The 18,459-nt window shown below is 43.2% G+C and overlaps 1 protein-coding gene across 4 annotated transcripts in view; it reads left to right on the top strand.

Annotated features, from left to right (window-relative positions):
* Nucleotides 1–18,459, top strand: part of PRMT8 (protein arginine methyltransferase 8) — a 97,950-nt gene that overhangs the window by 45,986 nt on the left and 33,505 nt on the right. For all 4 annotated transcript variants that reach the window (XM_086714292.1, XM_086714289.1, XM_086714291.1 and 1 more), the window contains 2 exons: nucleotides 9,279–9,434; nucleotides 12,597–12,660. In XM_086714292.1, coding sequence (XP_086570418.1) covers nucleotides 9,279–9,434; nucleotides 12,597–12,660 — 220 coding nt within the window. The remainder of the gene's footprint in view (nucleotides 1–9,278; nucleotides 9,435–12,596; nucleotides 12,661–18,459) is intronic.

Raw genomic sequence — 18,459 nt, 5'->3', positions numbered from 1 at the left:
TATGAGTTGAAGAAATAGATGTGAATCAATTTCTAAGACTGATAAAAACAACAACGAACCAGCAACCCTCTGTATTGATTTTCCCAAGCAATAAAACCACATATGGAACAGCTACTGCAATTGGAATCTCCAGCTGATGATGTTTATGATAATCTACAGTCACTCTCCAAGATCTGCCTCTGTCTTCTGCACAGGCAAACAGGTCACTAAATTGGGGATGTGGGTCTCCTGGAATTGGTGTCCTGAACTAATGGGTCTCATGGAATTAGTGTCAGTTCAGATCCAGGGTCCAATGATCCTCCAAAGTTTGTTTATTTTCCTTTCTCCAATGTAGTCACACTGTACTGTGGTAATGGCTGCAGATCCTCTTGGTGAAGACTTGAAGAAAGATTAACAATATCCATTTTTGGCAATGTAACAAGGGTTTTCTTCATGGAACGTGGCCTTTCCTTCATTCAAGGGGTTCTGGTTCTGTTAACTGGCTCAAGTCTGGGAATCAATTGAGGGGCATGACTCTAGATTTTGGCAATTCAAAACAGACCTCTGTTCACTGGACCTATAATTTTTCTGCTTACACAGATCAAGTAAGAATTCAGTATGCTTCCCATTTATTTATTTTCTAGAGACACTATGATCTCTTTTCTAGAGACCTATGGCCAACACCACATATCTCTGAAATCAGACTGTTACGCTTTGGCTCCAAGCCCTTTGCTGTAACCACACCCACCTAATATATGAAGTTGAGTGCTGTGGTTTGACCTGAGCCTCCCCAGAATCCCAGGTTGATATTATTCTTGTTGCATATAGGGATTTAAGTTTGATGGTAGCAGTTCCCATTGTAATTTATGACCTATAGGAAAGAGCAATCACAGAGGTCTTTAAGGTTGCTGGACTCCCTTTGCAAACTTATTTTTCATAGCTGTGATGAAAGGTCTGTTCTTTGGCTTTGGTGAGTAGGCCTCACATGACAAATACAGTCTAACATTCCAATCTTCTAAGCCTTTGGATACCGTCCTCTTCAACATATCAACGAAGTTCAGCATTTCAAATTTCATTTAGAGAAGGGTAACCCTAGGTCCATGTTTCAACTACCCAACTAAATCAACTGTTAGAGACATTCTAAGCCCCTCAAGCTAAAACAGTGAATACAAAATTTCTGCTTAATGATCCTGTATTGATAAACTTGGCCCCATCCAACTTTATCCCTCCATGTTGATCCCACAGCCTTCATACACATCCCCATACATATTCCCCAGGATTCAATCTATATAAATGGGAAATATAATGTAGCTCTTTTGGTGTATATCATACCTCCTCATGAGTCACATTTTATACCTCATGCTTTGGGGTTTGCTTAGAGTTGAATCTTGTTATATGGTTAGCAGCAAAGAGGGCAGGGGTAGGTCCTGAGGAGAATCAGTAGTACCTTGCAAGAAACTACCTCAAGGTAGGCCAATATGGTTCTTCAGGGAAAGGAAAACTAAATCCCTCAGACAGGGGTGGAAGATACTTCTATTGGCAAAGAAGATTCTGTAATTTAGGAACTTCAGGCCCTGCTTTCATCATATGTTGTCTATGTGTTCCAATTCCAATTTTCAAGATCCTGTTCCTTCCCAACAGATGCCTCACTTTAACAAAAGAGGCCTTGCAAAGATGGGAATGCAATTTGTGTTGTAATCAGGTACTTGCAGGATTAGACTTTGGATTTAGGTTTTAGAAATCTTGGCTCTGGCAGGGGGCCTGGATGGCTCAGTTGGTTGAGCATCTGACTCTGATTCTCAGTTCAAATCTTGATCTCAGGGTCTTGAGTTTGAGCCCCACGTTGGGCTCCATGCTGGGCATGGAGCCTACTTAAAAAAAAAAAAGAAGAAATCTTGATCCTGAACCTACATGAAATGTTTTTGTTTGTGTGTTTGTTTTTCCCAGAGAGGTCATAGAACCTTTCAGGTGCTATACTCAGACCCTGAGCTGTGAATTTAAACCTCTGAGGTCATTTTCTTTCTCCCAGTTTTTTAGAACAGTTAGTAACAACCAACCAACTAACCCACCCATTATACTTCTCATGTTGACTAAAATGTTCTAAGGAAGCAAATACTTGCTCAACCAGAATCTGGTTTCCATAGGTACTTTATTAGAGATATGTAAGTAAAATTTAAGTAACTCCTTTGCCATTTCATGTTATTGATGACAAGTGCCCTCCTTATCAATGGCAACAGGGTCATTAGTGCCTCTCTAACAGTTTCCAGAAAACTCAAAACCTATTCAGAGCACACATCCTTATATTCAGGAGATATTCTTGGTACCATATTCTGTATCAGTCAGAGTTCAACTATGGAAGTAGATCCAGTAGGATATATATATATATATATATATATATATATATATATATATCTGTATCTGTATACATATATGTATATATACGTATGGCTCATGTAATTGTGTAAGGCTATTGTCTCCATGTCTGATATGATGCTTGAGCTTGAAGTCCATAGGGCAGCTAGTCAGAAAGGAATATGAATGTAAAATAGGGGGAAATCAGGACTAGCTAGAACCAATATGCACAAGCTTGAACCCTATGAGGACAGACCAAAAGACATGTCCATTCTATTGCCTTTGACTTCCGTGGTGGGCATATCCTATAGAGGCTGGGCATTTTATCATGAAGCTAAACACACACACCTGGCCCAGGAGACAAAGAAACTGAAGAAGGCCCAGCTTCTGCTTCATGCCAACAAAGCGAGCCAACACATCATCATTGACAAGTGTGCACTACAAAATGATTTCTGCTCCCCTTCTACCTTCCAAATCTCATAAGAATCTTCTTTGGGACTCACTTTAGCTGGTGACATAGTAGAAAGAGAATTATGGAAATTCAGAGTAGCCTGGCCAAGGTGCCACATTACAAAATTGTCATACACGTGTGCACAGAGCATTAAAAACATCAGGCAAAATCTATAGGACTAGAGGGAGAAAAATACAAATCCCCAACCATGGTTAAAGATTTTTCTAAACACTTCTCTCTTGATAATTGATAGAACAAATAACCACACACAAAATTAGTAAGATGTAGAAATCTGAACAATTCAATCAAATAACTTGACCTAATTGGCTTTTGTAGATCATTGCATTCTCAAGGTAAAGAATACACACTTCTTTTAAATACACATTGAAACATTCACTAAGATAGATCCTATGCCAGGCAATAAACAAATCTTAACACATTACAAAAGATTGAAATCATGCAGAGTATGTTATTTTGATCATAATGAAATTGGAAACCAAAAACAATAAATTATCTAGATAATCTCTAAATATTTGAAAATTAAGCAGCACTGAAAATAGGACCAGAGAAGAAATAACAAGAGAAATTAAGAAATAATTAAACTGGGGGCTTAGTGGGTTAAGTGTCCAACTTCAGCTCAGGTTATGATCTCATGGTTCGTGAGTTCAAGCCCTGCATCGGGCTCTGTGATGACAGCTCAGAACCTGGAGCCTGTTTCAGATTCTGTGTCTCCCTTTCCCTCTGCCTCTCCCCCTCTCATGCTCTGTCTCTCTCTCAAAAATAAACCTTATAAAAAATTAAAAAAAGAAAATAATGAAACTGAATGATAATGAAAATACAATGCCATGGACTGAATGTGTCCCTCAGTATTCATATGTTGAAATCTTAATCCCCAGGATATTGGTATTAGGAGGTAGGGCCTTTGGGAGGTAAGTAGGTCATGAAAGCGAAAATGGAGCCCTCATGAATGGGATTAGTGTCCTTATAAGAGGAGACATGACACAAGAGTCCCAATAAGTTAAAGAAGAAGGCAGAAGAGTAAGGTCAGAGTTAGAGAATGAGATATGATGACAATGGAGGCAGAGGTTACACTGATGCAGTTGCTGGTTCTGAAGGTGCAAGGAACCATGAACCAAGGAATGCAGGTAGCTTCTAGAAGCTATGAAAGGCAAGGGGATGGATTCTTTCCTAGATCTTCCAGAAGGAACACAGCCCTGCCAATACCTGACAAGTCCATGAGACCTGTATGAAACTTCTGACCTCCAGACTGTGTGATAGCAAATCTGTGTTGTTTTAAATCACTAAGTTTTTGGTAATTTGTTACAGCAGCAATAGAAAACTAATACAGTCTCCTAAAAGCTCTGCTAAGGTTATTTTTTTGTTTGTTTGTTTTTTCCTCCATATTTAAATACTTATTTAATCTTTAAGTAATGTTTTAAATCCTGTGAGGTTTTGGTCCAGCCTTATTGTCTTACAGATAGTTAGGCACTGCAGCATCATTTGTTAGATGATCTATCCTTCTCTCACCAAAATAAATTTACAAAGTATTCTTTGAAAAATACAAAGATATAGGAGGGCTTGCCTTTTCACTCTGCTCTCCACCATGTGAGGACACAAGGTAAAGATGGTCATCTGCAAACCATGAAGCAGGTCCTCACCAGACAATGGATCTGCTGCCTCCTTGACCTTGGACTTACTAGTCTCCAGAACTGTGAGAAATAAATGTTTGTTTTCTAAGCCACCCAGTCTATGGTATTTTGTTATAGCTAGAAACAGACACATGAAAATTTGTGGAATGTAATTAAAGCAAAACCTAGAGGGAAATTTATAACTTTAAATGCTTTCATTAGACAAAAATAAAGTGCAAAATCAATGGTCAAAGCTTCCACTTTATGAAGCAGAGAAAACAAATAAAACCCAAGTAAGTTGAAAAAAAGCAAATAATAAAGATGAAAGCAGAAATCAGTGAGGTAGAAATAAAGCAATAGAGAAAATCAACAAAGCTAAAAGTTAGTTTTTGAAAAGACTAATTAAGTCAACAAGCTCTATTTAGACTAATCAAGAAAAAGATGAAATACAAATTATAATATAAATGAAGAAAAGGACATCATTATAGATCATATAGATATTCGACTGGTAATTTGAGAATATTATGACAATGTTATGCCCATAAATTTGATATCTTAGTTGAAATGGATACATTCATTAGAAAAACACTTTGTCAAAACCAATCTAAGAATGCATGGAAAACTAAAACAGTCCTGCATCTATTAAAAAATTGAATCTTCTGGGGAGCCTGGGTGGCTCAGTTAGTTAAGTGTCTGACTCTTGATTTTCGCTCAGGTCATGATCTTGCAGTTCATGTGATTGAGCCCCACATTGGACTCTGCACTGAGCTTGGAGCCTACTTGGGATTCTCTCTCTCTCTCTCTCTCTCTCTCTCTCTCTCTCTCTGTCTCTCCCCCTTTCTCCCTCTCTCTCTCCCTCCCTCTGTCCCTCCCCCACACATATGCTTGTGCTCTCTCTCTCTCTCTCTCTCAAAAATAAACATTAAAAAAATGGGATCTTCCTACAAAAATGGCTCTAGGCTCAGATGGTTTTACAAGTGAATTATATGTCAAATATTTAAGGAAGAAAAATACCAATCTCACACAAGCTTTTTCAGAAAATATGTGAGGAGAGGACACTTTCTAACTTGTGTCATAAGCTCAGTCAGCATTACTGATTACCAGAGAAGGTAAGAGAAAATTACAGATTAACATGTCTCATAAATATAATAGAAAAATCTGCAACAGACTATTAGTGAATAAAACCTAGCAATATTTAAAAACGATAATACATTATGACAAGATGTTGGTTCAACATTTGAAGACAATCTATGGAGGTCAATGCATTATCTGAATGAAGGAGAAAGGTCACATATTTTAATAAATGTAGAAAAAGCACATGACAAAATTCAGTGCCAATCATGATAAAAGCTCTTAGCAAATTATAAATAGAACTTCTTCATCTGAAAAAAGACTCATAGAAAGCCTACAGCTGACATTATACTCAGTGGTGACATTTATATATTATTGGAACAAAGATGCCGGCCTTCTATTTTATTGAATGTTTTACTTCATGGCAGTCCTTGCCAGTGCAGTAAAATAAGCACAAAAAAAAAAAAAAAAAAAAAAAAAAAAAAGAACAAAAAATATAAGACATATAGATAGGAAAAAAAGTAAAATTGTCTTCATTCACAAGTGAGAAGATTTTTTTACATGGAAAAACAAAGGAATCTATGGAAAATCACACTAGAATTAGTATATGAAGGGAGCAAGTCTGCAAAATGCAAGGTCATATGTAGAGTGACATAAAGCAATCAGAAAATAAAATTTTAGAAAATCATATACAGTACCATAAAATAAAAATAGTTGAGAATAAATTTAATGAAAGAAATGCAAGACTTCTAAAATCTGTAAAACATTGCAGAGAGAAATTAAAGAAGACCTAAATAAATGGAAGGCTGTATCAGTGTTCTTGGATTGTAAAACTCAATATTGCTAAGATATCAATTCTCTCCAAATTCATCTATAGATTCAGTGCAATTCCAATCAACTCCAGGAGGCTGTTCTTTGTGAATTAATAAGCAGATTCTAAAATGTATATGGAAATGCATAAGATCTAAAAAAAAAAAAAACCAGAATAACCTTGTAAAATAACTAGGACTCACACTACTTTATTTCTTTTTTTTTTAATTAAACATTTTTTTAAGGTTTATTTTTGAGAGAGAGAGGGACAGAGTGTGAGCGAGGGAGGGGCAGAGAGAGAGGGAGACACAGAATCTGAAGCAGGGTCCAGGCTCTGAGCTGTCAGCACAGAGCCCAACATGGGACTCAAACTCATGAACCATGGGATCATGACCTGAGCTGAAGTCGGACACTTAACCGACTGAGCCACTAGGTGCCCCACTACTTTATTTCAAAGTTAATACTAAGTTACAGAAATTGAGTTAGTTTTGAATTGGCTTATTAATGGAACAGATTAGAGAATGCACCAATATATAGTTAATTAAACTTTGACAAAGTTGGCAAGGTAATTCAATGGTGGAAATGATAGTCTATAAATGGTGCTTACACCATCTATTTTGTGTAAAAAATGAACTCACATCCCTAATTTACACCACATAAAAAATTAATTTGACATGAATCATAGACCTAAAGGTAAAAGCCATAACTATAAAACTTCTGGAGGAAAACATAGGAGAATATTTTTGTGACCTTGGGGTAGACAAAGATTAGACAAGACACAAATAATTCTAATCATTAAAAATTTAAAAAACACCTAAAACCTTAAAAATGTTTTAAAAAATAAAGAGGAGCACCTGGGTGGGTTTGTGGGCTCGAGCCCCGCGTCAGGCTCTGTGCTGATAGCTCAGAGCCTGGAGCCTGTTTTGGATTTTGTGTCTCCCTCTCTCTCTGCCCCTCCCCTGTTCACGCTCTGTCTCTGTCTCTCTCAAAAATAAATAAACATTAAAAAAATAAAAACAAAGCAACCTAAAAAGTTGGCCGTTGTCAAAACTAAAAACTGCTTTTCAAAGACAACATTAAGAAAACAAAAAACCCATCACAGATTGGAAGAAGATATTAACAACATGTATATCTGAAAAAAGATTTGTTTCCAGAATTATATAAATTCCTACAATTCAATAAGGAAAAGACAAATAGCTCTAGAAAAAAAGTGGACAAAAGACTCAAATAGACACATCATAGAAGATCTATATGAATAGCCAATAAGCATATGAAAATTTACCTACATCAATAGGGATCAGGGAAATGCAATTAAAACTACAATGAGATACCAGTTCATATCTACAAGAATGAATAACATTTCAAAAAGGGATAATACTAAGTTACTGGCATATAGAACAGCTCGAGTGCTCATACATTGCTGGTGGGATCATGAACCAAAGCAACTATTTTGGAAAGCTGTTTGGCACTTTCTTATGAAATTAAACACCTACTAGCAAACCCACTTCTAGGTATTTACTGAAGGAAAATGAATATATATCCTCAAAAATACTTATACAAGAATGTTTGTACCAGCCTTATTTGCAACTGTCCAAATAGTCATCAACAAGTGAATGGACGTCCGTATAATGGAATGCTAGTCAACAACAAGGACAAGAAAAAAGAAACAAACCTTGGATATGTGCACTAAAGTCAATGAATATCAAAAACCTTATGTTGAGCAAAGGAAGCCATACATACCAAATGATTCAATTTATATGAAGGCAGAAGGAAGCTTTAGCGATAGAAGTTGGATGATTAGTTATCTGGATGGGGGTGGGGATTGACTGTCAAGGGGGATCAAGGACTTCCTAAGGGGAGGAAAATGTTCTATATCTTGATTATGGTAGTTGTCCCACAGGTATATGTGAATCAAAACTCTTACACCTAACCACGCATTTAAAATATGTGCTTTTTGGGGTGCCTGGGTGACTCAGTCGGTTAAGTGTCTGACTCTTGGTTTCAGCTCAGGTCATGAAGTCATGGTTAGTGAGTTCAAACCCTGTGTCAAGCTCCATGCTGCCAGTGCAGAGCCTGCTTGGGATTCTCTCTCTCTCCCTCTCTTTCTGCCCTTCCCATGCACTCTCCTCCCCCTCCTCCCAATAAATAAATAAAAATAAAATAAAATAAAATAAAATATGTAGTATATGCAAGTTATACTAAAATTATACTATAATCCCAATATTACTGGTGATGAGTTAGTCAGAAGTGTTTGCTGATAGCTTGAACAGACAAAGATCCCGGCCTCACCACCATACACAGATGAATTATGTTCTCCTTAGGTTGGAGATAGTTGTAAAGGGTAACCTACTTTCTCTTTTACCACAAAGTACTAGAATAATGGTAGATTAAGAAACACTTTCTATTCTTAAAAAAAATCAAACAAAAAAGTATGCACCTCCCACACACAAACCACAAAAACACGCAAAACACAAACCTCCTCCAATAACCTGTTCAATGACAATTTTCTCACTGTAGCAGAACATTCTGCTTCAGGTTTAACTTAAATCCAGCAAGTTGCATTGCACTAATTTCTACTTTTGTTCTTTGGTAAACGGAAGCTTTCCCAGGGCTGGCCAGGAATTTCTTCTCTTACAGTACAAAATTATCTTTCTTGGGTAGTGTTTTAAGGCTGGAGACGTTTGTAATTGTGCAGGTAGCCCCTGGTCCAGCTGCCTTACAATACTCTCCTGCAACTCAGCTTAATTATGTCTTTGAGATTTTCATTTTTAAAGATCTTATTTTTAAGTAATCTCTACACCCAAAATGGGGCTCAAACTCACAATCCTGAGACCAAGAGTTGCATGCTCCACTGACTGAGCCAGGCAGGCGCCCCCAGCATTGAGATTCTTGAAAAATTGGCAGGACAGTCTTGGGATCGATGATCTTGGTGTACTCCCAGGTGCCTTGAATAAATTGACATTGCCTTTCCTTTCCTTCCATAACAGGAAATGCTGAAGGATGAGGTGCGGACACTCACCTACCGGAACTCCATGTATCACAACAAGCATGTGTTCAAGGACAAAGTGGTGCTGGACGTTGGGAGTGGTACCGGGATCCTTTCCATGTTTGCTGCCAAAGCAGGGGCCAAGAAGGTGTTTGGGGTGAGCATGCCACACCCTCTCTCCTGTTGGCTTCTGTAGAGATAGCCCTTGCCTCCCACCTTCTCCTGCCCTCCCTACAAGTACAAGCCCAGGTCCACCCCTTGCTGGGGCCACATCCTTGAAGAGGAGTAGAGAAAAATCGAGTGTGACTCTCAGGAGGTGTGGCAAGATCCCATGACTCCCTATCATCCAGGCATTGCTCCTGGCCCCTTGCCCTGACAAATGCTGACATTTACAGAGGATTTTTGACTTTCTGAAAATCATTCTGGTGTTATCATTACCTTAGAGAACTTAGTCCTAGCATCAGCTTGAAAAGCAGCGCCGTGTGATTATACATGTGAGCTTTGCCTTGAATCTCTGCCTTTACAGTCATGAGATGTGTGACCATGGACAATTCACTTCTGTACCTCAGTTTCCCCATCTATTAAATGGTCATAATAACAACACCTTGCTCATGGGGTGATTGTGAAGAAGAAGTTGAGTTTAATACATATGTAAAGTGCTTTAGAACAGGGCTTAGCATATGACCAACACTCAGTGTTTGATATTAATATAGTTAGGATAAGGCCCTAGCGGATAACAAGACAATCTCCTTTCTTTGTTCTTTGAAGGGCAAGTTGGTAGGTTTAAATTCTGCTCTGGTCACTGAGGTCTTCCAGATAGAAATGGAGGCTGACTCTCTGGGAAGCTTCCCAGCCTTCCTCTGGCTGCCACCACACAGTTGCACATGGACTGATGACAGGGAGGCTGAGGGTCTGGACCTGGGAAGAAACTGTGAAAAAGAAGAGCTCTGCACAGCTGGCTGATGTGTGAAAAATGCAGTGGGTCCAAGGCTGGAATATGAAAATTAATCTTGGTCCAAATTAAAGACACGCTACAGTCAAACTCCCAGCACATGCACAAGATAGCTGTTTGCAGAGGCCCGTGGGAGCTGAGCAGCTTTTAGTAGGGCTTTGTTCTCTGTGCTTTTAGCTGGTTGTCCTGCAGCCTGTGCTGACAACTCCAGGCCCCCAGGTTGACCAGAGCCCTCCAAAACCCCTTGCCACCCACCCCTACTTGGCCTCAGAGGCCGGCCCCTGAGTCCCCCAGCAGGGACAGCATTCCCCCTCGGCACCTGACTTGGACAGTGCCTGGGCTGCAGAGGGTCTTCTAGAAACCCGGGACATCCTCAAGGCATCTCTGCCACAGACCGAACTGGAAAAGCCATGATGTATTCAGCTGAGACACTTGTGATGAGGTGGGCCAATCTGGGTGCCTCAGGTCAAGTGCTGCCCTTCCCTACCTTCCAGCTTTCCTTCACTGGGCTCTCCTCACCAGGAGGGAGGCTTTCCAGAAATGGACAGACTCCACTTCCTGTGATCACACAGCCTGGGGGTGGGGCTTGATTCATCTAGCCATGCTCCTGCTTTCCCTGCCAGCCTTGTCTCTGAGGCCTCGTCCTGGTCTGGGACGCGGGTAGCTGAGGGCTGAGCAGGGAAAGGGTAGGGCTGCCCCTCACTGGCTTCCAAGTGGCCAGCGGCTCCAGCTAAGGAGCTGTCAGGAGACATCCACTCAGCGCCTTCCAGCTGTGGTGACTATCCCAACTGTCCCAATCCGTCTGCCCCCTGATCTGTTGCTGTCACAGCCTTTATAAACAACTCCCACATGTAGCTGGACCTCTTTCCTGATGGCTCATTTCACAGTCTCTCCTGATCCAGGCTCCCCCTCTGCCCACTGCTCTTCTCCAGAGAGAGGGAGAGAAGGAGAGAGGGAGAAGGAGAGAGAAATAAGAGGGAGAGGGAGAGAGAGAAGGAGAGAAAGATGGAGAGGGGGCAGGAGAAGGGGGAGGGGGAGGGGGAAGAGAGGGAGAGAGAAATAGAAGGAGGGAGAGGGAAAGAAAGGAGAGAAAGAGGTAGGGGGGAGGAGGGAGAGAGAGAGAGAGAGAGGGAGAGAGAGAGAGAGAGAAGAACAGGGGAAAGGAAAGCAGGGGGCAGAAGACAGGAAAAGAGGAAGGAGGACTGTGAAGCTGCCAAGGTCCTGGGGCCTGGGGCTGTCAGTGCTCTCAATTGTTCGCATGCTTTGGCTTATTTAATCCTCATGATGACCACGTTAAACAGGGACTGTTTCCTCACTTATGAGGGAACTGAGGCCTAGTTAGAGAGTGGCCAAGGCCTGATGTGAATCCAGGCCTCCTGCCTCCAGAATATGTGTTCTTCACCACGAAACCGCACAGCCTCTTGCAGATGGATGCCAACGTGGCAAGGAGGGGGAAAGAATTGGAGAGAAACACAGTCCCACAGAAAGTGGGATCAAAGGCCACAGGACCTCTTAGTCCAGGAAAGGGCCCATCCTCTTGGGCTCTGAGCCTGGCCTAGGTCTATCTTCTCTGACAAAGCAACCCCTACTTGATCCTGCAGGTGCCCTCATCCATCCCCAAGGCTTTTATGGAGGCTGTGGGCCAGCCCCTCAGTCCTCCTATGCAAATACTCTCTCCTCTGGTTCCAGCATCCCCTGGCTGTCTCCTGACACATGCCCCAGGTGTGGACCTGATCTCCCGCTCTTCCCATAAGGTCCTGCTCTCAGCTGATACTTGGCTAATTTTTCACATATCTTGGCCCTTTACTTAGGAGATTTGGGGAGACTGCAAATACTTGTAGATTAAAAGGAATTAACCATCTCAAAGGTGAACACTGCAGAAAGGGTAAGAATTGACTTGTGCATGACGTGTGTGGCAGGACGGATCTCAAGACTGGTCCTGAGGCCCTGACATGGCATTTTCCTGTTGGTCCCTATCCTGGAATGTGCCCAGTTCAGCAGGGAGGTTGGGAGGGAGTGGGTAGAGTACAGCAGCTAAGCAACCTCATCCCATTCTCCTCTGGCTAGGAGGAGACCTGCCAGGTCTTACTGAATCTCCCAAGTTGGACGCCAGGTCTTCCATTGTGGAGCAGCGGATTGAAGTCAGCCTCCTTACAGCAAAGGCAGCCAGATTCAATGCAAGAGCCACTGGCCTGAAAATTGGGAGGGATGCACTGTAGTTTTCAGTCTGCTGTATGAAAAAATAGCTGTATGACTGTGGGCGGGTCACTGTACCCATCTAGGCTCAGCTTATTTGTCTGTTAAATAGGAGCTAGACAGGCTGTGATCTTTTTTACACCTTTCTCCTTTGTTCTGTGCCCTTTCTAGATTGAATGTTCCAGTATTTCTGACTACTCAGAGAAGATCATTAAGGCCAACCACTTGGACAACAGTAAGATATACCTCTGTGTGTTTTCCCATGGACAGAGGGAGTGAGGGGGTTTACACTTTCTTGTTTGGGTGGTATAGACTGATGTAAGAGGGAAAAGTACAGAGCACTTGGCCTTGGGAAGGTGGAGCCTGGTGGAGGCTCTATTAGCAGGACTGAACCCACAGGATTCTGAGGTTCCCAATCCCAGCCATGTCAGCCAAGGGCACGTTATTCCCAGCGCAGCTTTCATGGCTCAGCTGCCATGCCTTCTGCTTGGCCCCAGCTGTAGGCATTCTATTGAGTTTTGCAAAATGGCAGCTATTCCTCCTCTTCTTCCCTCTCCACAACCCCATCCCTACCTCTCCCTTTCAGCAAACCAGTGGCATCCTAGCAGACCCCAGGCTCTGCCTTTGGAGAAATGTGGTCCTCTACTGCCCATGGGCTGTCTTGCTGATAATGCTGTCTTGGCAATTAGGCTGCCTTTGGGAGTGGGACCTTCTCCAAGCTGGTGTCTGATTATAAATAGAGGTGCCTTCCCTTCCCTTCCTCCCTTCACTCCTTACCCATGCATTGCAACCTTTCCCAGGCCCCTCTTCCTGGAAAACTATTTTGAACACACTCACACCCACAAGTGTCCCCAATCCAAAGAACTCCTTGCATCTTTTATTAGTCAACTGGATGAGATTTAGCCTCTAGGCCCTGTGCTGAGCTGGGCCATACATAGGGTTTGTAAACTAGGAAAACAAGGTTGACTTTTTTTCCCTAAGGATGATAGAGGCATTTTGGAGACTATTATGCAAAGAAAAGTATTTCCTATGGGGTATGGATTAGAATGTGTTGTAGGCATCAAGAGTGTAAGCAGAGACACATTAGGAGGCTGTTTCAATGCTCAGGGGACATGCTATGGCATGGACCAGGGTGGTGGCAGTGGAGGTGGAGAAAAGTGATCACTTTGGGCTAGAGGTAAGGGGGTCTACTGATGAGATGCATATGGAAATGATAAAAAAGATATGAGCAAGAGCTATTTTGTTGCCTTGAGTAACTGGGTGGATGGTGGAAGACAGAAAGTAAAGAACTTCTGGGGATGACAGGAGGGAGAAAGAAATCAAGAGTTCTCTTTCGCACATGTCAGGTTTGAGATGGACATCCAGTGGACTTGTTAAGCAAGAGTAAATTTATGAGTTTATATTTCAGGGAGATCCAGCACATGGGATTTGGGAGTCTTCAGCATATGGATGTTATTTGAAGCCACAAGATGATGTCACGTAGGCTTAAAGTATAGCTGGAGGAAGAAATGGACCAAAGATAGGGCTCTGGGGCATTTCAACGTTTGGACGCCAGTCAGAGGAGAAAGGGCCAGTAAGAGACAGAGAAGATACACCCAGTGAGGCTGATGGACATTCAAGAGAGAAAGATGCACCATGAAGCCAAGGGAAGGAGGAAGGAGTGACTATAGGGAATGCTCAGAGATCAAGTAAGGGAAGAACAGAGAAGTGACCATTGCATTTGGCCACATGGAGGCCATACGTGTTCTAAACAAGAGCAGACTCAATGCTGGGGTGGGGACTGAAGTTCAGTTAGAGTAGGATAAATTGTGGAGGGAGGGCTATAAATAAGTCTTGCTGTGCCGGGGAGCAGGAGAACGGAACTGTAGCTACAGGTGAATGTGGGGCCAAGGCAGGTAGTTGTTTTTAAGGGCAGGAGATATGAAAACATGTGTGTCTGATTCAGTTGTCCAGTAGACAGGCACATACAGGAAAAAGAAAAGTCAGTCATGAGGCCCTTGGGTCCAGAACACAGGTATAGGGGTTGGTCTTTCCCTTGGAGTAGGGACAGTTTAACCACAGAAACAGATGGAGACTGAGGAGTGTGGCTCCAGATAGAGGTGGGCTGCTGGTGGAAAGCCCCCAGTTTGTTGCTTCCATTTTCTTTTCAAAGAATGAGACAGTGATTGGCAGAGAAGAGGGGGATGAGAAAAGATGTGGGAAACGATGGAATGGTCTTTCAGAAGGAGGGAGGGAGGCAAATATGCTGGACTGGTGGGGATTGCTGGAGATGAATCAGCATAGATATGCAATAAGCTCAGTCCTTGTGTGAGTTTCTCCTTACCACGCTCACCAGCTTGGGTGTGAGGAGGGCCGCCTGGGTGGGGGCTTTGATAGTGGGTGGGGGCACACAAGTTCATTTCAATAATGGATCATGGAATTTTAGCTGGGTAAGGCAGGAAGTGAGGAAGGGATGGGGGGTGGTAGGTGAGTGACAATGAAAAAGGTTAGCGGTATTGGGGAGGCCATGAGCAGAGGTCCAGAGGCCTTTTTCCAGCTTGAGTAGAGGACATGTTTCCCTGACCTCTGACTTTGGTGTCCAGTCTCTCCTGGTTCACTTCTGGCAGCCAGCTATCCTGCACACTCCTCAGAACAGTCCCTGACATGGGCAGAAGGGAAAGAGAGGTGAGCTCTCTACTTGCCTACTAAAGATAGGAAAAGAAAATTGGCCAATTCCTTCTCTGCAAGGGTGCAATAGCCTGACATCCATGTGTTTTCATCTGACATCCCTTTCTCCAACTCTGTGACATAGGGCAAGAGGTTTCCCCCATTTAACAGATGGGTAAACTGAGGTAGGAGAGGTAGGGCAGAAATTTGGTCTTGGTTCTTGCTCCTGTACTCTCTCCTGAAGTGTGTTTACATTGATGTGGAAGTCCCAGGAGTGGCTGCCAATCCTGAAAATGAAAATTAAAACCTGTTAGGAGAAGAGGGTGAGGACAAATTGATGTCTGATCAGACACCCTCCCAGTACCACCCCTGGGCTCCAAGGGGCCTTCAAAGGACATTTAGACCATTCCCTGCCTCTGTACAGGTTCAGTTGCACAGTGACGCCTGACCTTGGAGGGACGGTCTGCCTTCCCCATCCCCCTGACTCTTCATCTGTCTCTTGCTACCAATTCTCTTGGGATCTGGAACTATAGCCCCCCAAGCTTGCAAAGGGCAGCTGCTTGCAGCCATTGGTAGCAGTGTGTAGAGTGGGCCTGAGTGAGAGTGGGGGAGAATAGTCCCTGTGAGGAGTGCCTGACTTTGGGAGAAGGGAGGTTTGGGTCTGAAAGTATGCCAGGAAAAAGAAGCCAATAACCCCTCATCATGCCCTCTAATTCACACCTCGAGAGCTTTCCCTCTCTGCCTCTCCTCTGCTTCAGTTTCCTGTAATTTTTTTAAATGTTTGTTTATTTTTGAGAGAGACAGAGACAGAGTGTGAGTGGGGGAGGAGCAGAGAGAGAGGGAGACACAGAATCTGAAGCAGGGTCCAGGCTCTGAGCTGTCAGCACAGAGCCCGACGCGGGGCTTGAACCCACGAACGGTGAGATCATGACCTGAGCCAAAGTGGGACACTTAACTGACTGAGCCACCCAGGCACCCCCTGTAATTTGGTTTATTTCCCTTCCTATCTTTATCACTTCTTTCCTTTAACCTTCAAAACATTCCAATATATAGACAAGGTACAACTTTTTTTTTTTTTCCTGAACACTTTGAGAGCAAGTTGTTGACATGATGCCCCATCAGCCCCAAATACATGCATATGCGTGTCATACAAACAGGGACATTTCCCTGCATAGCCACACTGTGACCATCAAAATCAGGAGACTAACGTTCTTCCATGATCATTAGCTAGCGCTCAGATCCCGCTTATGTCTGCCACTTGTTGAAATAACATCCCTTAGAGTAAAAGGAATCACCTTCTTAAAAAAATTTTTTTAACGTTTATTTTTGAGAGACAGAGAGAGAGAGAAAGAAAGTGAGCAGGGGAGGGACAGAGAGAGGGAGACACAGAATCTGAAGCAGGCTCCAGGCTCCAAGCTGTCAGCACAGAGTCTGACGCAGGGCTTGAACTCATGAACCGTGAGATCATGTCCTGAGCTGAAGTCAGACACTGAACTAACTGAGCCACCCAGGCGCTCCTAAAAGGACTCAGTTTCAAACCACATGTTGCATTTAGTTGCCACATCTCTGGTTTCCTTCAGCCTGGAGTGGCCAGATGCTCTTCAACTCTTGTTGCCTTGATGCTTGACGATTGCAGGCTAGAGTTCTGTAGAATGTCCCTCAGTTGGGGGCATGTGATGCTTCTGCAAGATTGGGTTCAGATCGTGCCTCCTGGCAGGAGTTCACGGAGATGCTGTGTCCTTTTTCCTGCATGCTCTTGGGGACATGCAGTTTTGATTTGTCCTGTTACCGACAGCATTTGCTTTGATCACTGCTTCTGGTGATGTCTGCCAGGCTTCTCCATGGTCAAGTTGCTCTTTCTCCCTTTGTAATTAGTAAGATTTTCTGGGTGAAGTGGTTTGAAACCATGTAAATATTTCATTCCTCATCCTTAATTTCCTATTTTATTCAATAGGTTACATCTATTATTAAAGGTACTTATTTTGATACACAAATTGTTCCTAATTTGGTCATGGGAGCACCTTTAAGCTGGCTTCTGTGTCCTTTTGACATTCCTTTTTTATTTTTTGTGAGCTTTCTTATTTTCTGGCACTAACATTCCAGTCTCATCTTGTGCTTTCCACGGCTTTGTTTTAGAATCAGCTGTTTCTCCAAGGAGTCATGAGTCCATTTACTGGACAATGGCATTTAGAAACTAGAATCTGGGGCTAAATGTGCTCATTGATTTTAGGGTGTTGAGGCCCCCAGGCTGCTTCAGTAGAAAGAACTAGAGAATGTGTGTGTGTGTGTGTGTGTGTGTGTGTGTGTGTGAGTGTTTACATACACATTTACATAACGTGTACTTCTGAATCTATCTATACATACTGTCAAGTGTAAGTCCATGTGCTACCCCACCTCCTGCTCTAACCAGCACTGCAGGGTCCTCTAACTTTCTCTCTTCCCATGTTTGCAATTCCTTTCTCTGACAGTGAAAAACCTGGCTCCTACTATTCTTCTTTTTTTTTTAAGGTTTATGTATTTTTGAGATAGAGATAGAGATAGAGAGCAACCATGCAAGCGGGGGAGGTGCAGAGAAAAGGGAACAGAGGATCCAAAGCGGGCTTGGAGTTGACAGGCTGACAGAAGCCAGCCTGATGCGGGGCTCAAACTCATGAACCACGAGATCATGACCTGAGCCAAAGTCGGCTGCCCAACCTACTGAGCCATCCAGGCTGCCCTGGCTCCCAGTATTCTTAATATGTTTACTTATTGAAACCATCCCCCTGGATGTACACCATCTCCCATTGTCACCACCTCCTGCCCTATGCAGACGTGTCTGTCACCCCGTGTTGGGCTCTGACACTGGCATGGGTACTCTCCTCTCCCTGCTTAGACTCCAGCTTGCAGAGCCAGGATGCTTCCCATGCAGCAGCCCTCTCGGCCCCTTGGACTTTACTCTCCCATCCCAGGCCACCTCTTCATGCCCTGCTTACCACACTGCCCCCACACTGCTCAAGCTTCAACACCCCATGCTGGACTGTTGTGCAGGTACACACACCCCCTTTCTGGGCTGCCTAGACATCTAGTTTGCTCAGCCGCATTCTTAGCATGCAATCATCCCAGGCGCTGTACTTTGATGGCTCACACTTGATTCTCTACTAGTGAGCAAAGGCCCAAGAGGGACAAACCCTTATCTCCAAGTAAATAGCCAACCCCATGCCTCATTCCTCATACATACAGTGTACCGAGGAGGAGGGAACACCAGGCCCAGGGGCCTTTACAAGGCAAAGTTGTTTCCACTTCTTCCTTCCTGGGCTTAGCAACAGGTGGGTGGAGCCGGTGAGACCGCCCAGGGCCCTGTCTGCTGCACCCGCTCGCTCAGCCTTGGCATGTGTACTGGAAAGAGGAC

This window comes from Puma concolor, chromosome B4, assembly GCF_028749965.1.
Source record: "Puma concolor isolate L17-30 chromosome B4, mPumCon1.1.hap2, whole genome shotgun sequence".
Taxonomy (NCBI): domain Eukaryota; kingdom Metazoa; phylum Chordata; class Mammalia; order Carnivora; family Felidae; genus Puma; species Puma concolor.
The sequence above is the reverse complement of the archived record's forward strand: the minus strand, read 5'-3'. Positions and strand labels throughout refer to the sequence as shown.